The sequence below is a fragment of the Molothrus aeneus genome, chromosome 20 (assembly GCF_037042795.1).
Source record: "Molothrus aeneus isolate 106 chromosome 20, BPBGC_Maene_1.0, whole genome shotgun sequence".
NCBI lineage: Eukaryota > Metazoa > Chordata > Aves > Passeriformes > Icteridae > Molothrus > Molothrus aeneus.
This window is the reverse complement of record NC_089665.1, coordinates 10,188,656-10,212,455: the sequence shown is the minus strand read 5'-3', so window position 1 is coordinate 10,212,455 and position 23,800 is coordinate 10,188,656. Positions and strand designations below refer to the sequence as shown.

Sequence of the window (23,800 nt, the reverse complement as noted above, 5' to 3'; positions counted from 1 at the left end):
GGGTAACCCCCGTCCTGGGGGGGCTCCCTGGACCCTCACAGCCTCTTCCTGCCCTGTGCCGGGGCTGGGGCACAGGACGCCACACACTGGAGAACACGGGGGAGAAAACCATGAAGGGTTTTCATCCTGGCCCCCTTCCAGCGCGGGCACAGCGCCCGAGGGAGCCGAACCCGCCGGGGGTCCCGGCTCGGCCCCGGGGGGCGCGGGCAGAGGACGGCGCTCCCTTCCCGGGGTGCGCCCGGCACCGGGACCCCCGACGGCGGCTCCGGGGCGGCTCTGGGGCGCTCGGAGCCGCCGTCCCGTGCCCGTGCGCGCCGTCCCGCCCGGCGCTGCCCCCGCCGCTCCCCCGGGGCCTCCCGCCGGCCGCGAGGCAAAGTCCGCCCCGGCGGGCGCTAAGGGCCGGGCCGAGCCGTGCCGGGCCGGGGCGGGGGCCGGAGGAGAGGCTTTGGCGCTGATTTGCATAAGGTATAATGCCTTATGGTGGCGGTCATGGCTCGGTAGAGCGCGGCCCGCGGCCCGCAGCAGCCGCGGCCGGGGCGGAGCGGGAGGAGCGCGGCGAGCGGAGCGGCAGGAGAGGATGGTGTCCCAGCTGAGCGCCCTGCAACGGGAGCTGCTGGGCGCCCTGCTCAGCTCCGGGGCCACCAAGGAGGGGCTGATCCGCGCCCTGGAGGACATGGTGCCCGCCGCCGGCTTCGGCGTCAAGCTGGAGAGCCTCCCGCTGTCTCCCGGCGGGCCCCCCGACGGCAGGGCCGCGCTCCCGCCGCTGGCCAACGGGCACGGCAAGGGCAAGCTCTCGGGCGACGAGGGCTCCGAGGACGGCGACGACTTTGACACGCCGCAGATCCTCCGCGAGCTGCAGTCGCTCAACACGGAGGAGGCCGTGGAGCAGCGGGCAGAGGTGGAGAGGATGATCAGGTACCGGCACCGCCGGGATCCGCCCGCGGGGCTCGGCCCGACGGCCCCGGCCTCCGGCGCCCTGCCCGGGGCTCGCACCCGGTGTGTCGGGCCCGGTGCGGGGTCCCGGCGCTCCCTGCTCGGTGTGTGTCCGTCCCACCCCGTGGCGGCTCCCGGGGCTCCCCGCCCGCCCCGCGGTCGGTCCCGGTGGCGGCTCCCGGGGCTCCCTTGCCCGGCGCTCCCTTGTCCGGACCCCGCGGCGGAGCGGAGCGGGCAGGGGGAAGCCGGACCCGGCGGCCGCGTCGCCCCCGCCCCGTCGGGGCTGCCCGTTCCCGTTCCCGGTCGCGGCGGGGGCCGCGGGGGCTCGGACCGGCCGCCGGCTCCGTCCGTCCGCGCCGGCGGCTCAAACGTAAACCGCACCACGTGGAGCCCGGGGCGTTATTAATTTATTTCTATAAATCATCAACAGAAAGATACACAAAAGGCCGCGATCAGGGCGATCGGGCCGGCGGGTTATTCATTGCCGGGGTTGTAAAGCGGACCGGGAGCGGGGAAGGAGGAGGGAACCCCCGACGGCGGCGGCTCCGCTCCGGCCCATCCCGAGATGCAGCTCCGCTCCGAACCGAACCGGGCCGGGCCGGGCCGAACGGGGCAGCCCCGGGCTCGGCGGGCAGCGCTGCCCCGGCCCGTGGGGGCGGCACCGACCCCGCTCCGGAGCCCCGGGGAAGCGGCGCCGGTGTGAGCAGGTGGGAGCCCCGCGGGGCCGGCCCCGAGTGCGGCGGGCACGGCTCGGGCTCTGTCCGTGTGTCCCCCGCCGGGCGCTGCCGTGCCCGTGCCTGTCGCGATGCCCAGCGCGGTGCCCGGAGCGCGGCCCCGGTGCTGCCCGCCGCGGGTGCCCGTGCCCTCCGCCAGCCCGCAGAGCCCGGGAACGGCCCCGACTCTTCCCCCGGGATCTCGGCAGCGACGCGCTCCAGTCCCGCCCCGGTGGCAGCAGGTGCCCTTTGGGGACAGGGCAGCGCCACCCGTGCCCGCCCAGGCCGGGAGCCTTCGGGTGCCGAGGGGGCTCCTGCGAGGGAGGATCCATCGCGGGCCTCTCCCGATGGGCTCCCAGCCCTCCTGCTCGGCACGGAGCCTTGCACCCCTGGGTGCTCCCACCTGTCCCCAGTGTCCCCCCAGTGCCCGGGGTGGCTGAGCCCCGGGGTCCCTGTGCTCCCACAGGTGTTTCTGTGCAAAGTTTGCCTTGGGTGCAAACAAGAGCGGGCACATGTCCCTGAGGAGCCTTTGCAAAGAGCTCGTGTTTGCTCTGAGAGAGGCCTTTGTACTTGGAGAGGGAGCAGGTAGGGCGGCCGGGAGACACCGGCTGCAGCCCTGCCGGGGCTGAGCCCCCTCTTCTCCCGCTGCCCCGGTGTCCCCACCCAGGGCAGGCTCACTCCGGGGCTGCTCCCACATCCCTGGGCTTGCTCAGGAGCCCTGCAGCTCTCTGGGACCGCGGCCGGGGCTTTGCTGCCCACCCATGGTGTGGTGGGTGCCGTGGGGTCACCCACGGAGAGCCCAGCGCTGCACAGACACCCCACAGCTCCCTGCCTGCCCCATCCCACCTGCAGGGCTCACCCACACCTCACTCAGGGAAATTATAAATCCCAGATCCCACCCGTGGGCTGGGGACTTTGGGAAGGCCACCAGCCCTGGGGACCCAGCAAAGCCACCCCGAGATGTGTGGGGAGTGCAGGCACAGCCGACTGATCGCTGATGTGCAGGGAGATGCTGAGCAGGATGGCAGTTCTGCAGGGAGCTGGGTTTTATAATCCATCTCTATAAATTCTTGGCATATTTCTCTGAGGATGTGGAGTGTATTTACCTGGTTTTGAGGCTGACAAAATGGGGGAGCTGGTCTGGGAATCGCTGGGAAGAGGAACAGGCTTTGCCCCCCACCTGTGTATGAGGCTGAATGGGGAAAAGGCTCTTTCTCGGGCAGCATTGGCAGCCAGGATTTGTGGGGCTAATTTTGTGCAAGAAAAACACCTTTCCATGGTTCTGGTGAGATTGACCGTGGAGACAGGGCTATAAACTGGTTTTCCAGTATTAGAAAGCACTCGTGGGTTGGGTCGGGGTTTTGGTTTTGTTTGTAAGTAAACTCCTGTTGAAGATTGGACAATTAATGTTTGTTTTATTTCATTTTGGTGACAGAATCAAAGAATAAGGGCTGGTGTTGACTCAAAAGGTTTTCCTCTCTGGCTTTTTAGGTTACCAAAAAAGAAAGGAAAAAAAAAAGAGGCCAAACAAACACTCAAACGTTTCATTTTGGGTCAAGTCCAAACATTTTGTTTAACATGAAACAAAATGTTTGGGTTTGGTTTCAGGTTGTTTAACCCTTTTGAATACGGTCAAGTTGATTCGTAAAGGAAAAATCACTTCTCAGAAATTAAGACCCGAGTAATTGTTTTGAAAGTGTAAGTGTGAAACACGTTGGAAATGTCAAGGTGAAGCCTTTTAAAAAATAATTAAATGGAGGGAAATTCCGGGATTTTTTTTTACTAATTCTCAGATATTTTTCCAGCCAAAATGTTGCCAAATTTTATTTGAATTTCAGAATCTCCTCTGTAGCCCCCGAGTCCCTCATCTGACATTTTCCAAGCGTGCTCTGATTCACTGGCTCTCGGTTTCTCTCTCAGCAAACGCTGCCCTGGGCTCGGTTGTGAACCAAACCTCTCTTAGAAATGATAATGAGCTCTGTTTCATTAACTTGTTATTAATCAGTAATTAGTGGGATCAGTTGGGTGACATGGACTGCTGGTGACAAAGGTCTGCCCGAGCCCCTCAGCTGGGGCAGGCGGCGGCTTTGCCCGGTGCTGCTGGGCAGGACATTTTCTCCACATCCTTCTCCTCACTTCCCACTTTTTCTGGGAACCATCCCATGGACAGGACCCCCCAAATCAGCAGGGTTCCCCTGCCTGGGGGATGCAGGTTTGGGCACAGGCTCGGCAGCTCCAGGAAGGCTCCGTGGCTCCTTCCCGGGGGTGACAAAGCCCTGCTTGGCTCTGCTCCGGTGTTTTGCCGTGGATCCAACCAGCTTTGTTTTCAAGCCACATTCAGGAATAAAAGTAAGAAATCTACTTGTTGGGCTTTTTGCTTTTTTTTTTTTTTCTTTTCTTTCACTTGACAAGGTGAAGGATCCAAAGTAGGTAATGAATTGGGAAAGCAGTTGGACGTTCCAAGCGCGGCATTGGGGCATCGCATTATTTGAGTGCAGGACTGTGACCAGCTCGGGGCTCATACTGATTTTTCAGTGCTGAAAGTTCTCCCTTTTAGGCCAGAATAAACCTTGGCGTCTTGGATACGGCACAGGTGTTTTGACCTGTTGCTCTGCTGTCACACTGGGTATTCGATAGAGCTAAGACCACGGACAGCATTTGGATTTTCAGCTAATTTTCGTAATTTTATTTATTCTAAAATAAAATGACACTAATCAGCAGACTCTAAATCAGCGGACAGTAAAGTAGTGTGATTTAGAGAAGAGTCATTTACACCTGGGTCCTACAGGAGCCAGATTCAAGTGTTTAATAATAATCAGGAGTAACTCAAAATTTTCGGGGGTTTGGTTTCGGTTTTGCGTTCGGGGACTCGTTGGGTTTGTGTGCCTGGTTTGACCTTGGCTTCTCAGCCTTTTGCGTATGGTCAGTGCGTGCACAGCTGTGGGAGCGAGGGAATAGGGTCTTTTTTAAGGGGATATTGAGATTTTTAGGTCATTACCCCTGTGGGAATGGAAGGAAGAAGCTCCACAGCAAGCGCGGCAGGTGGGGTTCGGTGGCAGTGCAGGGGTCCCTGGCAGCTGGGGGCACGGGCACAGTGCAGGTGCTGCACCCTGAGCAGGGGCAGGAAAAACACCCCCAGCATTTCTCTTTCTTCATTAGTAGACCAGGATGGGCTCCCCCTGCCCATCCATGTGTGTGTCCCACTGCCCGTGCGTCTTCCACGGCAGAAATCGCGCTGAACGAAAGGGCAGCAGCTCATGGATGGGCTGTGCCTCTCCATGGGGGCTCTGGAGGAGCTCTGCTGGCATTGATGGGACCTTGGTGTGTCCCACAAGGACACTGGAGGAACAGCTTGGCTGTGATCACACAGTGATGGTGTGAGCCCCCATCCCACCAGCCCTGGGGTGGGACAGGGCTGTTTTGGGAGCCTGGGGAAAAACATACACTCCAAGGATCTTGTGTCCTTCTGAAACAGTTTTAATAATAATAATTAATAATAATAGTAATGAAAGGTTTCCATTATGGGGAGAAGCAAATACTGGGGGCTTTCCCCTGCTGGCAGCAGATATTAACCCTTGGTTTCCCTGCCCACAGCGAGGACCCGTGGCGGGCAGCGAAGATGATCAAGGGGTACATGCAGCAGCACAACATCCCCCAGAGGGAGGTGGTGGATGTCACCGGCCTCAACCAGTCCCACCTGTCCCAGCACCTCAACAAGGGCACCCCCATGAAGACCCAGAAGAGAGCTGCCCTGTACACGTGGTACGTCCGCAAGCAGCGGGAGATCCTCCGCCGTAAGTACCTGTGGGAGTGGGGGGGAATGGGGGGGAATGGGGGTCCCCGTGTCCCTGTCCTGCCCCTGGGCACCAGCACCAGCCCCAGACTCCAGCTGTGCAGAACCTCCCCAAAACAGTTTTCCAAGCAAAATGAATTTAAGGTGTAGGAAAAGTGGGTGAGAGCCCCTCTGGGTGGCAGGGTTCCCCTAGCTCATCCACACGGCTGAATTTCTGTGTATTTGTGTTTGTTAAAGCTGGGAAAGCAATTAATGATGGCTCACAATTAGGTGCCTTTCCCACCTTTGCACCTTTTCCTTGTTATTTTTCAGGCTGCTCATTTTTTTTCAACTAAGTGCAAAAAATGTACAGAGAGAAAATTAAAAACCCCTGAATTGCTGTTGTGTGTAGCAGGGTTTGGGGCAGTCTGTGCTGTTTAAAACACAGATTATTTTGACGAAGCACACAGACTATTCCTTTGTGCCCCTCTCCCACTCTTCCCTGCTCTGGGATCTGTCCCATAGCTCTCAAAGCAGCCCCGAGTGGCCCTGGCACCCCTCAGGAAAGGGCTCTGCCTCCCTCTTCCAGAAGGATGCAATATCCAGCAGAGGGGAAGTGCAGAGAAGGGTTTAGCACCAAATACCATTGCTCTGAAAACACACCTTGAGACGTTAGAGCAAACAGAGCCTGCTCCAGCCTTGCCCTGTGTTCCCCCCCCCCGTCATGGGGGGAAAAGCCATTATAAAAAGAGGGAGAATTCCCCTGCAAAACTGGGAATAATAAAACCCTCCCATTAATCTCCCTTTACTGCCGTGGTGACAAGTGCCGGGGCTGGGGCGGCCGCCGAAGGTCACCTCTGGTGCTGCCCGCCCCGGGCACGGGTCCCACCACGCTGGGAGGGGACTGGGAGGGGAGCTGTGGCTGAGCAGAGATCTGGGGCACCCTCTCGGGGGGCTTTGCAGCCGTCCTGCCCAGCTCCTTGCTTGGAAAAATCCTCCCGAAACAAGCGCAGGCTGGCAGGGGCCCTGCCATGAATATGCATGGCCATAGCATGCCCTGCACATGCCTCCCCATTAAGCAGGGGTGGCAGCAGGCTGGCCCCTTCCCGGGATGGGTGGCAGGGAGTGCCTGGCTGGCTCCAAAGCCTGCTGTGGGCTCGGGGTGCTGGGCAGGGGACACGGGGGGGCCCCCTCGGCGCGGGACGGTGGCTCTGAGCGGCGGCTACAGGCCAGCTCACGTCTGCTCCTTTCTCTTTCAGAGTTCAACCAGGCAGTCCAGGGTTGTGGAAATATGACAGACAAAGGCAGTCAGGATCAGCTGCTGTTTCTCTTTCCAGAGTTCAATCAGCAGAACCAGGGGGCTGCCCAGCTCGACGACGCCTGCTCTGAAACGCCCAGCAAGAAGATGCGGCGCAATCGGTTCAAGTGGGGGCCGGCCTCCCAGCAAATCTTGTACCAAGCCTATGAGCGCCAGAAGAACCCCAGCAAGGAGGAGAGGGAGACCCTGGTGGAGGAGTGCAACAGGTAATGGCTGCCCCACACACCTGTGCTGCCTCCCCTGCCCACAGCCTCAGCCTTCCTTCTGGAAGCCACGGGAGATGCTGCAGGAGATGCCGTGGGAGATGCCGTGCTCCAGGCTCACCACCCAAGCTCCCGGCTCGTGGCACAGCTTTGCCGAGCTGCCAGGCCTCTCCTTGCCATGTTTTCCCCCTCTGGGTGATGTCTGGGGCAGAGGGAGCTCCATGCTTGGGCAGGGGTGTGATGGGGGTGCTGCAGGGATGATACAGGGGATACCACAGGGATGCTGCAGCATTGCCAGAGGGAGCAGGGACGGTGTTTAGTTGAAGAGAGCAGGTGGGCGTGCAGGAGGGGCTGAAACTCCCCCAGATTTGTGATGTGCCGAGGCCCCTGCCTGCCCCCAGCAGCCCCCTTGCTCCAACGTGTCCCTTGCCCCGCAGGGCCGAGTGTCTGCAGCGAGGAGTGTCCCCCTCCAAGGCCCACGGGCTGGGCTCCAACCTGGTGACGGAGGTGCGGGTGTACAACTGGTTTGCCAACCGGCGCAAGGAGGAGGCGTTCCGCCAGAAACTGGCCATGGATGCCTACAGCTCCGGCCAGCCCCCACACAGCATGAACCTGCTGCTGTCCCACGGCTCCCCCCACCACAACCAGCCCAGCGCCTCCCCGCCCAGCAAAATGCCAGGTGAGCCTTGCCGAGGGTGCTGGGGTGGGGGCAGAGCTCGGGGATGCAGGGAGAGGATGCTCAGCCGGGTCCCGGTGGTGGTGGTGGAGGGCAGCACGTGCTGTCACTGCAGCGTTGTGGCCACATGGTGAGGGCTGGATTTCCGCCGTGCCGGGATAAATCAGTGTTTGCTCGATTGGTTTAACTCAGGGCACTTCAGTTCCGTGTGGGCTCGGCTGGGCAGGGAGAGGCTGTGCCCAGCAGGGCAGGAGGAGCTGCCCCGTGCCTGCCGTGGTGTAACAGTGCCAGTTCGTGGGGTGTAGCCCACGGGGGAGCCCTGGTTCTGGGGGTGCACGGGCAATGCAGAGGGAAGGGGTGGCAGCATGTCCTGGCCCCCCTGCACTGGGCTGGCTGCATGATTCTGCAGCATCCCCGTGCCACAGCGGAGGGAGGTGGATGAAGAAAGGGGGTGCAGGGTGAGCCCTTCTCCTTCTCCTCACACCCTGAAATCCGGCCCCGCTGTGCTCAGGGCTGGACAGAGCAGAGCAGAGCCGCCGAAAACCCCCGGGGGATTGAGTGGGAGATAACGCCTTGGGGAGGGGGCTGCACACCGGGCAGGGGCGAGAGAGGCATTGTTAGGAGAACAATCCCCATTGTCCCTTACCTGCAGCCCGCTATGGGCACAGGGGCCTCGGTGATGGGGGCTCCGTGTCCCCACTGCCCCACATCCCCTCGGATCCAGCCCGGCCGGGGAGGCTGGAACCAGCCCTGGAAATGCCCCAGCCTGGTGTAACACACACCCAGCTGTGGAAATGCCCCAGCCTGGTGTAACACAGACCCAGCTGTGGAAATGCCCCAGCCTGGTGTAATGCACACCCAGCTGTGGAAATGCCCCAGCCTGGTGTAACACACACCCACCCAGCTGTGGAAATGCCCCAGCCTGGTGTAACACACACCCACCCAGCTGTGGAAATGCCCCAGCCTGGTGTAACACAGACCCAGCTGTGGAAATGCCCCAGCCTGGTGTAATGCACACCCAGCTGTGGAAATGCCCCAGCCTGGTGTAACACACACCCACCCAGCTGTGGAAATGCCCCAGCCTGGTGTAACACACACCCACCCAGCTGTGGAAATGCCCCAGCCTGGTGTAACACACACCCACCCAGCTGTGGAAATGCCCCAGCCTGGTGTAACACAGACCCAGCTCGGCACAAAGGCAAACCCAAGGGGCCCGTGCTGCGGACAGTCCCCGCGGGAAGGGCCGGGTGCCCGGGGACGCTGCTCGCGCACCGGCGCTCGGTGCTGGCAGCCCCCGAGCGGTACCGGGGATGTCCGTGCGCAGCTCCCGGCCCCGGAGGAACCGGCAGCATCCCGGGGACCGGCCAGCGGTGACCAAAATGTGACCCTGCCCCAGGAATGCCCCGCACAATGGCGGGGACGGGCGGGACGTTTGCCCTGCTGTCAGCGGCTGATTGCTTACAAGGTGCCCTACAAGCACATTGTCAGCAGAATCAGCTGTTTTCGGTGTCGCGGCGGGCTTCACAATGCCCCACCAGCATGCAGCCCCGCATTGTCACGGCGCTGTCCCCCGTGCATGCTTAATTGACAATTAAGCCGGGGCTTTGAACGAAGCCCGCTGCCTTTGATGTGCCCCCGGCCTGGCAGCGCACATGGGGCACCCCCCGAGAGCCTTTGTGTTCTTCTAGTAGGGGACAGCAATTACTGTAACCGCGGGCATTTATCTCGGGGCTGGAGGGCCCTTAAGCCCCCAGGTTTCTTTTGCCGTCGGAGCGGGGCCAGCAGGGCCCGGCCGTGGCTATAGGGCCGCTGACAGCCCGTCCCGAGGGGCTTTCAGCAGGGCAGGAGTGATGGCTGCGGAGCACAGCCCCTCCGGAGGGGTCAGCAGGGCTCGGCTGCGGGAATTTCTCGGCGATCGGTGCTTGGATCCGTCTTGAAGAGGAGATGATGGGCATGGCGAGGGACACCGTGGGGTTTTAGGGCTGATTTGGGGGGAAGCAGGCGGGGATGGAGCTCAGCTTCAGGGCGCTTGGACCAAGCTGGGTGCGGGACGTTCCCAAAACATCACCGGGTGCATCTCTGCTGGAACCCCTCCAGGGCATGTTTGGGGATGCCCTCTCGGTGGGGCACACCCGGCTGACCCCATGGTGGCTGTCCATGCTGGGATTTGAACTGTCCTTGCCCCGAGGTGGCGGCGTCTGGGCCACTCAATGCCTTAACAGCTTAATGACAGCGCTGGGACACTGCTCCTGTCCCCCGGCCCGCCTCGGAAACGATGGGGCTGCAGCTCTGGGGCTGCTCAAAGCTCCCCCGTGCCCGTACACAAAGAGGGTCGCCTCTCCTTGGGACATCAATGGGGTCTGGCAAAAGGGCGGGATGACAGCGGGGCAGGGATGAGAGCTGTAAAAGTCAAACATCCTCTGGCCTCTTCTCGGGGACCCATCTGTCAAGCCTCGAGCTGTAGTTTTTAACTATTTGGAGGTAAATACTTAAAGCCTTTCTATCTCGGAGGCTCCTCTCCGAGGCTGGACTTTTCCCTTCCTCTGGGTTTTATCAGCGATCTTGGTTCCCTGTTTGATTTGAAGGTCACTCGGGGCTTTATCTCGGTGCCATGGCAGACTCTGGCTTATGCCATTTTTATCTTCAAGAGCCCCGAAGACAATCGGGGCATTGATGAGATTAGGGGAAGCACCGCCCGCCCCCCGAGCCCGCCCTGCATACAAAGGGCCGCCCTCCCTGCAGAGCCCCGGCCCCAGGGCGGGGGGCACAGCATCCCTGCAGCCTGTCCTGGGGGCTGCACACCCATGGAGGGGGCACAGCATCCCTGCAGCCTGTCCTGGGGGCTGCACACCCATGGAGGGGGCACAGCATCCCTGCAGCCTGTCCTGGGGGCTGCACACCCATGGAGGGGGCACAGCATCCCTGCAGCCTGTCCTGAGGGCTGCACACCCATGGAGGGGGCACGGCATCCCTGCAGCCTGTCCTGAGGGCACGGCATCCCTGCAGCCTGTCTTGGGGGCCTCCACACCTGTAGGGATCAGGGTGTCATCCATCCATCCATCCATCCATCCATCCATCCATCCATCCATCCATCCATCCATCCATCCATCCATCCATCCATCCTTCCATCCATCCATCCATCCATCCATCCATCCATCCATCCATCCATCCATCCATCCATCCATCCATCCATCCATCCATCCTTCCATCCATCCATCCATCCATCCCTGCTCTGCAAACATCAGAGTAGCAGATCAATATCTGAGCAATCACATTTATTTACATATATATGTGTATATAGGTATATGTTAAAATGCATTACTTTTATACATATATATATATACATTTAGATATCTCTATATTAAAATGCATTACATATATATATATAGATAGATAGATAGATATTTAGATATCCCTATAGCTGGAGATAAACATAAAAATAACCCAGTGCCACCCCTGAGATTCTCCCTAGAACCCAAAGGGCAGCTGAAGGGCTTTAACCTCCCTTTACAAGAAGAGCCCATCAGCAAACCCTGGCTCTGGGGTACCCTGGTTTGTACCTGGCTCTCTCCCCGTGGTCTGGGGGTGCTGCCTCTGCCTGGGACCCCGTGGCAGTGGCTGTAATATTTTACTGTCAGGGACATTGTGGGGCTCACTGGGTACAGTGCACTGTTAGGAGCTTTTCCCTGGTTTATGGGGGTAATTAGAACTTTATGACAGCAGCGAAATGGGAGGGTCTAGTCCCCATAAACGGGTTTATAATGGATATAAACTATGCACCTCTGTAACTGAGCAAGATTAACACTTTAGGGACAATTTGAGTGGCAGCCCAAAAATCAGAGGTGCCCTCGGTGCTGCCTGGACCTGAATTTTGGGAGGGTGAAGCTGTTCCATCAGTGACCTGGCTGTCCATAGTGTCAATGGGTGAAGCATCACTGACTCCAGCATCTCCCCAAAAATTACACTTTGCTTTTCTCACCCCACTTTGACACCCTGCTCTGTGCCAGTGGCTGCATCCTGGAGGGTCAGGCAGAGCCAGAGCTGCATCCCGTCTGCCGCCAGATCACCGGTGAATTTTTGGGGTCTCTTTTGGGGTTTGGCATTGCTGGTGATGTGCAGGACATTGGTGAAGGTCTGGGCAGAAGTCCAGAGCTGGGGGAAGGGGCAGACACTGGAGGCTGGGATGTGCTGTGGCACGGTGGCAGCAGGGCTCCTGCAGTGTGGGAATGACAGAAGTACAATGAGGGGTTTTTCAATACAATTTAATAATATCAAACACGACTTAAAGCAAAGCAGAACCAAACTGCTTCCCTGCCGGTGCCTGCCAGGGGCACGGGCTGGTGTGTTTTGAGGAAAGGCACAAGGCAGGGATGAAAGTGATAAAGAGACTGATCCTTGCCCCAGACTCCCTCCACCACCCCCAGCCCCAAAAGCAGAGTCAGGAGGATGAGTGTGGCACCCCAGAGCAGTCAGGAGGTGCTGGGGGTGTCTGTGGCGCCCTGGGGCTGTCACTCTGCTGTCCCCATCCATGGCTGGAGCAGGGCTAAGGCTACGGGAGCCAGACCCTGCTGGGGCAGGGGAGGGCAGTAAAACATTTCACAGCCTGTGCAGCTCAGAGCCCACACAATGGCCCATCCCATAAACAGACTTTTATATTATGGCTGTAGCTCCCGTTAAAAAAAAAAAAAAGCCTTGAGGAGGGAAGGCTCCACAGCCAGACCCATTCCCAGCGACCCCATCCAGGCTCCTCTCCTGAGGGGGAATAAATCCCTTTGCACAAGGGCTGCCTCCAGCTGTGGAGGCACAGCAGAGCAGCAGGAGAACCCTTGTGCTGGGCCCTGATGGCTGTCTGAGCCCAGCCCATAAAGCCTGGATGCCAAAGCTCCGAGAGGAACCCTGCAGTCCTGGTGCTCACAGCTGGAGCTGTGCCCCTGCATTCACCCCAGCTCTCTGGGCAGCTTCCAGGGCCTGTGCTGCCAGGGCAGGGCTGCATCCCAGGGCTCAGTGATGGAGGGAGGCCTGGGAGCTCAGAGGAAAGGCCCCCCCATTCCCAGGGAGCTCCGTGAGTTCCAGCAGTGACAGCAGCAGCAATGCCTTGTAGTGGCATTAATATCCCTGATACTAATGATGTGATCTGCCCAAATCCAACCCAGCCCTGGGGACACGTAAATAATAACACCCCTCCCGTTGTGGGGATGGGGAAATAATAATAATAATAATAATAATAATAATAATAATAATAATAATAATAATAATAATAATAATAATAATAATAATAATAATAATAATAACACCCCTCCCATTGTGGGGATGGGGAAATAATAACACCCCATAATAAGGGAGCCCTGCAGGAGGATTCTGCCTGCCCAGCAAGTGGTTCTGAGCAGGGTCCCTGGTGGGGCTGGACAGTGGCACCGCTGTCACCAACCCCAGAGCCCAGCCTGGCTCTCCTGGGGAGAGCTAATCCTCATCAGGACTCTTCATCAAGACACGGAGTCTTCAGTGGTTTTATCTAGAGACCCAAAATCTCAGTCCCCAGCCTATCTGGGGATCTCGGCACTGGTTATTGTTCCTCAAACAATCAAAGGCTCGTCCTTGGGGCTGCAAGGAAGAGCTTCAAAATCAGCATTTAACTAACCTCTCGTGTGTTTTAAAGCCAGCTTCACAGCTTTGGGTGGCTTGGCTCACGAGGTACCACCCCCTCGGCTGCACAGGGCATGATTTTGCATTTAAAATGGACTTTTTTGTTGTTCTTGCTGAGCCCAGAGGAGCCTGAAGACAGCAGAAACTCTGATTTCCTTGGCGAGAGGAGCCGTCTGTGCCCCGGTCTATCTCTCAGATCACGCCCAGAAGAAAGGGCTTTGTTTTATCTGCCCTGCCATTGTTCCAGCAGCCGGGATCCCGGCCCGCAGTGAAGCACCCTCTGCAGGAATGGGAATGGGAATGGGAATGGGAATGGGAATGTGTGTGACAGTGCCCGGGTTGGATAATGTTTAAATGTTTACCCTGTTCGCGGCAGGGACGTTCACTCGGGCAAATATCCACCTGCCAGAGGACATTCTTTTATTATCAGGGATAAGGGGGTTTGCTGGGAAATCATCAGGAACCAGACATGGGGAGGAGATTCCTATCTGTGGGTCGTGTTTAAGCAGCTGATGGGGGAAATTCGGGGGCGATTACAGAGTGGCTGTGTTGTGGTTTTGGTGGAGGGCGTGGGTGGCTCCGTGCTTGGTTTTGGAGCTGGGAAAAGCTCCTGGACTCCAGTTCTGGTTTCTTTGGCTTTCCTTGGTTCAGAGATTAATTTTAGAGTTCTCCTCAGAGCATCCTTCACAGAGGCAGCCCCAGGCTGAGCCTGCCTGGGACGGGCACTCTGAGGAGCTGTCCTTGGGGTGGATGGCAAGGTGGGCTTTGCCACCACGGGATTTTCCCCCAGGAGAGCCATGGTTTGTCTGTCCATGCTCCACCACTTCCATCCCAGAGCAGTTCAGTCAATCTGGCTGCGAGCACAGGCCTGGACTCCTCCTAAGAAATGGTTTTTCACCCTAGCTGTCAGGGCAGCCCTGTAAAAGACACTTTTGTTTGCCGTGGGTTTTCCTCAGTTAATTATTTGTGATCTGTGGATGCCTTTCCATGACACATGGCTGATCATATGGTTATCAGCCTGGGGTGCTTCAGCCAAATTAAATATATTTATATGGAGGACCTGTGCTGGGGCCAGATTTCCCTGAGGGCAGTGGAGGGCTGGGGTCTGCTCTGAGGGCTGGGGGGTGTCTGGTCCCTCTGCCTCACTGCAGAGCCCTGTTAGTCACACACTGTGGAGGTGCTGAGAGGGAATGGGATGCAGGAGGGCCTGAGAGAGCAGTGGGAGCCATGGATGGGGGAGCTGGGGATGGCTGTGGGGAGCAGGGAGAGCCTCAGGGGGCTCACATGGGGGTGCAGGGTCACTCCCCATGCTGCAGGGTCCCCGGGTGAGGGTCCAGGAGCCACGGCAGGAATTTGCAGGGTGGCTGAGAACTGTGCAAATGGAAACTCGAGGGGTGCAGGTGGGTGTGGGGCTCCTTTCCCCCGTGGCATTGGGCAGTGTGGGATTGCAGCTCCAGCCATGGACTCCTCACAGGAACTCCAGGAGATGGAGAGAGGGAGGGACAGCCTGTCCCTGTTTGTCACTCACAGGTGTCACTGAGGAGCTGGCACACGTCTGCATCCTTGTGCCACACACCATGAGAGGGCTGGGGGGCTCCGAGGGGCTCAGCACCAGCCTGGCACACCTGCATGGTGCCCGTGGGTGATGCAGGGGTCCAAGGGGCTCAGCAGCACCCTGGCACACCTGTGCGGTGCCCATGGGTGATGCCAAGGCTGGGGTGTTTTGCAGGGCTCCGAGGGCACACCTGGCACACCTGTGAGGTGCCCCTGGGTGATGCAGGGCTCTGAGGGCACACCTGGCACCCCTCTGTGTTACTCCATGGGTGATGCCAGCCCCGTGTGTGTGTGTGTTGCAGGGGTCAGGTACAGCCAGTACAGGGCACACCTGGCACACCTGTGAGGTGCCCCTGGGTGATGCAGGGCTCTGAGGGCACACCTGGCACACCTGTGAGGTGCCCCTGGGTGATGCCAGCCCCGTGTGTGTGTGTGTGTGTGTTGCAGGGGTCAGGTACAGCCAGGCGAGCGGCGAGGCCGCGTCCTCGGGGGCCATCAGCCACCACGGCGGCGCTGCCATGGTCACCACCAGCCAGGCTGTGCTCCAGCAGGTCTCCCCGGCCAGCCTGGACCCGGGCCACGCTTTGCTGTCTCCCGAAGGGAAAATGGTGAGTACACCTGGCCCATTGTGGCGGCGGCGGCGCTGATAAGATAAGAGGGCCCAGGGGCAGAGCAAACAGAGCTTTCCCCGGGTTTCACACCGGCCCAGCTGAACAATGGGGCATTGTGGGGGACCAGGGTGCCACTGTCCCCACCTCCGAGGTGGTGGGACACACGGTGTGCTCCAGGTGGATCTGCCAGAGCCCAGGGTTCATTGATTGCAGGCTGAAGGTGCTGGGTGGATCTCTGTTTGCTTTCCCCTGCCCATGACACGGTATCGATAAAATACTCATTCATTACTTTTCCTGAAGCCCTCCCAAGTTTGGGAAGAGCTTTCCCTGTGAGCAGGGACCTTCCTGTCCCAGGGGATTGAAGCTGCTCATGCTGGCTCTCTCCCTCTCCCCTTTGCCATGGGGCTCTGCTGGGCAGAGCTGTCAGTGTCAGCGTGGCAGCAGTGGAGGAGGGACATCAGCATCCCTGTGGTGCTGGACGCGTCCCCATGCTGCTGCTGCTGCTGCAGGGCCATGGCACTCGGGGTGCCCCTTCCTGCTGCAAAGCCCCTGGAGGGGTGGGTGAAGGAGCAGGGCAAGGAGGGGTGCAGGAGGGCGAGGAGGGGGTACAGAGGCTCAGGCCAGGACGGGATGGGGTGTGATAGCAGAGCACAGCCCGTCCCTGGAGCGGGCTGGCAGAGGTTTGCCTGCAGCTGCTGCTTTTCCGGGAGGTTTTTTTCCGGCTGAAATCGAAAGTCAAACATGGCACTGGCTGACGGGGCCAAGCCGGTTCTTCCCCGGTTTTCACTTCCATTTTCAGAGGGCTGTCCCTCCTGGGCCATCCCGTCCGTGCCCTGGCGAGGCTGGGAGGCCATGGAGGGGCTCACTGTCCCCTCCCTCAGCCATGGCACCGTGTCATTGTGCCATTCCCCCTGGCTGGGGAGGGTCTCAGTGCAGCCCCTCGGGCTCTGGCACTCACCCTGCCAAGCCAAACGTCCCCTGCCACGCTGGGGGGACATTGCAGAGAGACACCCCAGCCCCCCCAGCCCACTGCCTCTGCCCCAGCACGCCCAGCTCACCCCAGGGTGTGTTGAGCCTCATAACCCTCAGCCTGGAAGCCATAAAATGAGTCAGGGATGAAGGCAGCAGCAGCAGCAGCAGCACTGCGTGCCCAGGGTGGGGGTCCCCGAGCACCAGGCAATGCCAGCACCCCCTGCCAGCTCCTGGGACCGGGGCAGAGACCCCCAGAAGGGGCTGGGCAGCGTGGGAGGAGGAGAGGGAGCAGATTAAACTGGAAAAGGCACTCAGTGAAATGCAGCAGAAGAGCCCTGCCGAGTTCTCCCCAAGGCACAGACGCTGCCCAGCGCCGTGGGGACCCTGGCTCTGCCAGCTTATCTCCGATCTCCAGGCAGGGCTAGCTGGTGCTTGCAAGTGACTTAATAGAAATATGCTGTAGGCTGTGGTTTCTAGTAAGTAAACATGTGCCTTTAATGCCCCACGTGAAACAAGGAGCTGCCAAGGAAGTTGCTGCATCTCTCAGGAAAGAGCGTTCCTGAGGCTTCAGAAATCGCTCGTGGCTCACTCTTTCCTGCTCCGGTGTTTTCCTCAGCTGTGTTAGTGCCAGAGGGTCTGCCCTGAGGGTCCAGTGCCTGGAGGGGCTTTTCCAGTCATGCACAGTCCAGGTGCAGTGCTCTGGGGCCAAACACCCCGTGCGAGGAGCCAGGAGCCGGGGCTGCGGCGTGTGCTTGCCGGGAGCTGTTTGACTTGTGCAGCCGAGTGTGGTGTAACCCGGCCTTGAAGGGACTTTGAAAGTGGAAAATACCGGATCAGGAAACGTGAGTCACTCCCGGGCTTTGGAATTTATTGATGGATTTGTTTCAATTGCTATCTCCAGCTCACATGTGCAAAATAAACAAGGTGCTCGGGACCGGTGTCCAGAAATGTCACCTGAAGGGCTGCAGGGATGGCTCTGAGCTGGGACTGGGGTCACCCAGTGCAAGAGGGCTAACAGCAGGAATTAGGGGAAGGTGCAGCAATTAAGGAAATAAGGCACTTACACATCCTGGGAAGCAGCTCCAGTGCTGGCAGCACATGCCAAGTGCCTTTGTCTGATCCCTAAACTTTGGCCCGAAACCCCAGCACTGGCTGTGGCTGTGCACACCCGCCCTGTCTCACCTGTATCCTGCCAGATTGGTGACTAAGATCATCACCACGAGGCCCTTTTAACCTGCCTCCTGTCATTTTTCTTCACTTCCCTGAGTTTATAGGTCCCACTTTCCCCTGCAAGCAGGATGGTTAGGAGTTAATGAGTGTTGAGAGCCCTCAGCTGTCCCCGGGGCTGGAGCTTGGACTAGGGGTACAGAGCAGCCAGGGTTTGGGATGTGCCGTGATCCAGTGCCATGCTCCAGTGCAGCTGGAAGCCAGTGCCAGCAGAGCCTTTCCCAATGCTGCTTTGCTGTGCATGAACACCAAGCTGAGGTGCTGCAGTCAGGGGGGGCTGTCTGGGGTGAAACCCAGCGGGACTGCAGCTGCTCCCCTCTGGGGAGGGGGCTCTGCTGGTGCCCCCCGTGTCCCCATGGAGGGGAGGAGGGGGCTGTGCCCTGACTGTGCCTGTCCTGCCTGGCAGATCTCGGTGTCGGGGGGCGGGCTGCCCCCGGTGAGCACCCTGACCAACATCCACAGCCTGTCCCACCACAACCCGCAGCAGTCCCAGAACCTCATCATGACGCCGCTCTCGGGGGTCATGGCCATCGCCCAGAGTAAGTGCAGCCCCAGCTCCCCTGGTGCCCTGCCCTGCCCTGGCAGGGGTGGCACTGCTGCTCCTGCTGACACCCTGCTCTGCTCTCTCCCTGCTCCCAGGTCTGAACACCTCGCAGGCTCAGAGCGTCCCCGTCATCAACAGCGTGGCGGGCAGCCTGGCAGCCCTGCAGCCCGTGCAGTTCTCCCAGCAGCTGCACAGCCCACACCAGCAGCCCCTGATGCAGCAGTCCCCGGGCCACATGGCACAGCAGCCCTTCATGGCCACCGTGACCCAGCTGCAGAACTCACACAGTAAGGCCTGGGGGAGCTGCAGAGGGCCCCTGCATGGATTCAGATGGGAAATGAGCTTGTGCTCTCCCCCTGCTCTGCCCTCGGCTGCTGCCCCTCTCTCGTGGTTCCAGCCCATGGCATGCTCAGCAGTGCAGGCTGGTCACATCCTGCCTCATCCCTTCCTCCCTCCGGTCCAGCCACAGCCCCTCAATCCCCACGGCTTTCTGGGGGTGAGCTGCTGCCTGAGGATGCAGCGGCTTGGAGGGAAGCGTTGGGTTCTTCCCTTGGCTTGTTTGATCCCATCCCCATTCCCTGCTGCCCGTCCCCATCCCTGGCCCTGCCGTGGTGAGGGCTGGGGTGGCTTTTCCCTGACCTGTGTCCCTCCTGCCCACAGTGTACACACACAAGCAGGAGCCCCCCCAGTACTCGCACACCTCGCGCTTCCCCTCGGCCATGGTGGTGACGGACACCAGCAGCATCAGCACGCTCACCAACATGTCTTCCAGCAAGCAGGTAATGCCACAGGGCTGCCTGAGGGGGCACGGGCTGGGCTGTGAACCTGGGGGGCAGCATTTCCCCCTCTGGATGTGGGGCTGGAGTAGCAGAGACCCTGTCCTGCTGTCTGTGCTCCCCTCCTGGGGGCAGCTGAGGATGGGAACCCCATCGCAGCCCCTTCACGGGCTCCAAAACAACTGCTTGTGGTGGTGGGATGGGATTTGGGTGGTTTTGATGGTACCAGGCAGGCCCTGCTCATCCCTGGGGCAGCCCCATGGGAGTGGAGCATCCTGCTGGGGCTGAGGAGGTAGAGCCAAGCAGGCTCTGCTGCCCACGTCCAGGGGGATCAACCCTGGCTGGAGTCAAGTGGAGTCCAAGGCTGCCCAGCTTCCCCCAGCCCATAAACCTTTATCATCTGCCCACTGCAGGTGTAAGGCTGGACTTATCCTGGTTCAAATCAGGTGTGTGAGGTTTTCCTTAGACAATGGTCCCTTTCTGAGAGCCAGCTCTGGGGACTGTGGGAAATATGTGGCCCTTATTGATCGCTAGATAAATAAGAGAGAGCCTTGAACTTGCATTCAGATAAACTTTTCTTCCCGAGGTTTGACAGGGGACAGGGAAAAAATGTCTGCAATGACCACAGAGTAAATACAGTGTGGGATTGCTGGGAGAGCCCCTCAGCATCGCTGTGGGATCCTTGCCGGGGGTGGAGGAAGGGGCTGCAAAGGGGAGTCCTGGGGGCTTTGGGGTGCTTGGGAAGGGGTCAGGAACGCCTCCCCCCGGGGGATCCCACTCGGGGCAGTCTCAGGGTGAGCATTCAGGCACGGCCGCCCCCCAGCTCCATTTCCTGCGTGCGGCGTTATCGGCCCATCTGCTGCGCGCTCAGCCCGAACTGCCCCTGATTAATCGAGCTCTGCTGCCTTTGATGCGGCAGCCCCGGGACACAGGAAATGTCCCTGGCAGCGAGATAGAGCCCGGCCATCCCCGATGCTGCCCGCGGGCCCTGCGATCAGCCTACCCTGACCACGCTGGGGCTTTCTGCCTCCATCACCTTCCTGCGCTTTGATTCAAGCAGGGCTCAGGAGGAGCGATATGGGGCCAGGACCCTTCACCTGCACCCACCCCCTGTTACCCCCAATCCACGATAAACATCCTGCAAGCACCAGGGCAGGATGTGAGCTGTGTCCAACAGCAAACCCTCCCAGCCCCCAGGGTCTCTTTTCCTACCAACCATTCTGTGCCCAAGCTACTGCTGGAAAAAATCTATCTTTGGGCATGGATTTCTTTCTTGGTGGTCAGCAGTTTCATCAGCCAGAGGTGGATGGAGTGTGACACATGCAGCGTAGGGGCCCCATAAATGCACCTCACCACCCAAATACCTGAATATTTTTGGTGATTTGGGTTTCTAACATTGACTGGGGCTGCCAGGGGCTGTGCCCTGGCTCCTCCACACTTTGCCTCGGCATAAGGCAGGGAGCCCCCACCAGATCCCCAAAACCTGTTCCATGGTGGATGTGGCTGCTCCAGGTCCTGCCGGGGGACAGAGCTGGAGGGAGGTCCCTGCTCACCCCCAGCTCTCCCCTCGCTTGCTGTGGGTCCCTTATCAGATGCTGCTATTAGACCTGGAAGGGGCAAATACCTCGCTGTTCCTTTGACAACGCTTGGGGCCGAGGCACCGCGTTTATGACGTTGGCAAACACCTGATAGCCAGGGCCAGTCCCTAATGACATGTCACGGGAGCCTCCTGGCGTCTCCTTATCTCCGCCTGATGATGTTTGCTGTGCAAGGTCACCCCGCCCCTCCCGTGCCCGCCGGGGACCGGGGGACCCCCGGCATGACAGGGATGGGGAAGGGGCCCCTGCAGTGGGATGGATGTGGCACAGGGGGTTTGTCCCTGGAGATGAGAGCATTGCTCCTCACGCCTGGCTGCTCCTGGGCTGCCTGGCACAGCCTGGCCACAAACAGGGCCTTCTTTAGCTTTATTATTTTTGGGAGGGGGTGGCAATAGCTGGCTCAGAAAGTATTTTCCCACTGCCTCCCCCAATGGGGTGCCAGGGAGGGCTCGGGGCTGAGCAGGGCAGCACCAAGGTGGTCATGGAGCAGGGCAGGAGGTGATGCAGGAGGGGATGCAGGAGGGGATGCAGGGATGCAGGAGCAGATGCAGGAGGTGATGCAAGGATGCAGGAGGGGATGCAGGAGGTGATGCCGGAGGGGATGCAGGAGGTGATGCAGGGATGCAGGAGGTGATGCAGGTGGGGATGCAGGAGGTGATGCAGAAGGGGATGCAGGAAGGAATGCAGGAGGTGATGCAGGAGGGGATGCAGGGATGCAGGAGGGGATGCAGGAGGTGATGCAGGGATGCAGGAGGGGATGCAGGAGGTGATGCAGGGATGCAGGAGGGGATGCAGGAGGGGATGCAGGAGGGGATGCAGGAGGGGATGCAGGGATGCAGGAGGTGATGCCTCCGAATGGTTTGTGGTGCTGCCTCCTCCTCCCTCACTGTGCTGCTCTCTCTCCCTCCGCAGTGTCCCCTGCAAGCCTGGTGATGCTCCACACCTCGCTGCTTTTGCACACAGCAACGGCATCTTCTTTTCCTGCCCGTGCCGCCGGGGGCCGCCTGCCGGAGCGCCGCCCAGCAGCGAGCGAGGAGCCCCGCACGGAGCCGGGCTCGGGGTTTCCTCCCGCGGGGCTCTCCCGGGCCCTGCCCGCAGCCCAGCCGGGACCCGCCTCTCCATCCCTCCACGCAGCGTTTCCAAGACGTGTCCTGGGGATTGTTTTGCTGAAGTATTTGCCTTCCAAGAGGCTCTCCCGAGGAACAGGGCACGGGCTGTGCTGGGAGCTGGCAGAAGGGGAAGATGGATCATGTTTAAGTTGTACTCCTCCACTCGGACTGAGAGGGAGCGGGTCTGTTACTTGGCGTTTGGAGGGAGGAACTGTATGTGTTGTTAAACTGAGCCAATTAAACTGTAAATACAGGTACAGTCTGCTCCATCCTCCCCCCTCCCCACTCCTATACATAGAGATTTATATTAAAAAAAGAAGTAAATTTTGTCCAATGGATGTAAACTACTGTAATTAAGTGCAATTTCCCCATCTGTATATATTGGTCCTGAATGTCTTCATTTTGTCTTTTTTTTTTTCTTTTTTTTTTCTTTTTTTTATGGTAAAGGTCAGAGCTGAGGATGGTTTTGGTTTTGTATTTCTCTTTTTCCTTTAAATGAGTTAATTGCAGTCCTGGGGCTGGCAAGGACCCTGGTCAGGCAGCACTGGGCTCTGCTGTGCAGGAGGACAGACAGACAGACAGTGTCCCCTGCATGGTGACATCCCACATGAAGAAAGGGTGCAGGGCGAGCTGAGCAGAGCCCTGGCAGGACCTGCATGATCCATGTGGGGACAGCTGTGACTATGAATTAATCTCAATGCATTTCCCTGCTTTTGGGGACTCTGAGGGGGGCTCTGGTGGGGTGAGGAAGGACTCAGCAGCCTGGTGAGCACACCCAGCTGCTTGTCAGCAGCTTCCAGGTGAGCCTGGAGCATTTGCTGCCACAGAGTGAATGAGGCCACACGGAATTCTGATGGCATCTGCCCCGGGGGGTTCAGAGACTCTCCCTTTTCTCCTCCCTCGGGGCACAGAAGGTGTTGGGTGCCCAGACACTGCCTCATCTCCTGCCCAGTGAATGGCCAGTACAGGTGGCTTCTTTCCACCTTCAGCAGTTGATGAGGAACCTCGTTGGCTCCACCCTTAGTGCAGAGGGTGCTCTGGTCCTCGTGCCCTGGATGGATTGATGGATGGATGGACAGATGGATGGATGGAACGTGGGCTGTGGTGTGAACACTCTGTCTCGGCTGGCACCAGCTCCTGCATGGAAAGCTCTGCAGAAACATCTCCAGCTTGTGGATGACCCCAGCTCTGTGGGGAGGGCATGTCCAGCCCCTCAGGCACACACACCAGAGCCCTGGAGCAGTTTGGGTGCCCGAATCCAACCTCCCAAAGCCAAGGAAGGTGTTAAAGGCATCATCTGCCCTCTGTGAGACACGAGCTCCTCTGTACCTGCTCCCCTCTGTAAATGGAACTAATGCTCCCCAGTTGTGCTGATTTTCCATGAACTTTGTGGCATGTGCCAACTGCTGAGAGGGATTTCGAGAGGTGGGCAGCAGCAGAGGTGCCCATGGACAGATAGCCATGCTAAGGAGAGCACTGGATGCTCTCTTTGGGCTGCCAAAGGCTCTTTGACTCACAGTGGGACCCTCACCCTGGCTGGGACTGACAGGAGCTGCCCACTGGTGAATGTCATCAGGAATTTGGAGACCAATACTCAGAATTACATTTAATTTAATGTATACCATAATTAAACACCATTTCTTCTGAGCCCTTGCTGCTGTGTGGTCTGTGAACTCCACAGTGACCATCTGTGGTGGTTTGGCAGAGGTGGGGCTGAGGGGACACGGGCTGGTGGCACATCCCTCCTGCCATCCCTTGCAATGACCATCTCATTCATACCTGCCTGCATGTCCAGGGTTTCCTGTGCACCCCCAGGTGTCAGCCAGGAGGCTTCTGGAGGTGGGGAGAGCCACCCTCACCCTCCTAATGATGCCCTCATGATGCTGCCCTTGTCCCAGCAGTGCTCCCTCATTCCCTGCTGGCTTTAGCAGCCCAGTGCTAAGCAAACCAGTTAGGAAATTAAGAGAGGAGTGCCAAAGCCAAGCCCTGTGTGCTGGGGATGCTGAGCCCCAGGGGGAGGTGGCAGGGTGTGCTCCAGGGGCTGGAGAGCTTTTGAAGAGCCTTGGCTGTGGAGAGCTAACATAACAGAGCTGAGTGACTCTGAGCACAGCAGTGGGAAAGGGTGGAACCTTTGTGGAGTTAATGGTCATG

At 59.0% G+C, this 23,800-nt stretch overlaps 1 protein-coding gene across 2 annotated transcripts; it reads left to right on the top strand.

Moving 5' to 3' along the window:
- Positions 1 to 577: 577 nt before the first annotated feature.
- HNF1B (HNF1 homeobox B) lies at positions 578 to 21,473 on the top strand. Of its 2 annotated transcripts, none has more exons than XM_066563534.1 (9): positions 578 to 915; positions 5,241 to 5,440; positions 6,756 to 6,942; positions 7,377 to 7,618; positions 15,260 to 15,420; positions 18,029 to 18,161; positions 18,262 to 18,453; positions 18,827 to 18,945; positions 21,453 to 21,473. In XM_066563534.1, exons 1-9 carry the CDS (start codon positions 578 to 580, stop codon positions 21,471 to 21,473), a joined length of 1,593 nt encoding a protein of 530 aa, XP_066419631.1. The 2 variants fall into 2 exon arrangements, with proteins under 2 accessions (XP_066419631.1, XP_066419630.1); XM_066563533.1 differs by having other exon boundaries at positions 6,678 to 6,942.
- Positions 21,474 to 23,800: the final 2,327 nt, after the last annotated feature.

Bases quoted from the DNA above. Each gene is read 5' to 3' on its own strand.
- HNF1B (XM_066563533.1), top strand. From the start codon at position 578: ATGGTGTCCCAGCTGAGCGCCCTGCAACGGGAGCTGCTGGGCGCCCTG. The intron at 6,943-7,376 runs GTAATGGCTGCC...CTTGCCCCGCAG, and splicing joins CTGGTGGAGGAGTGCAACAG to GGCCGAGTGTCTGCAGCGAG. The intron at 15,421-18,028 runs GTGAGTACACCT...CCTGCCTGGCAG, and splicing joins TGTCTCCCGAAGGGAAAATG to ATCTCGGTGTCGGGGGGCGG.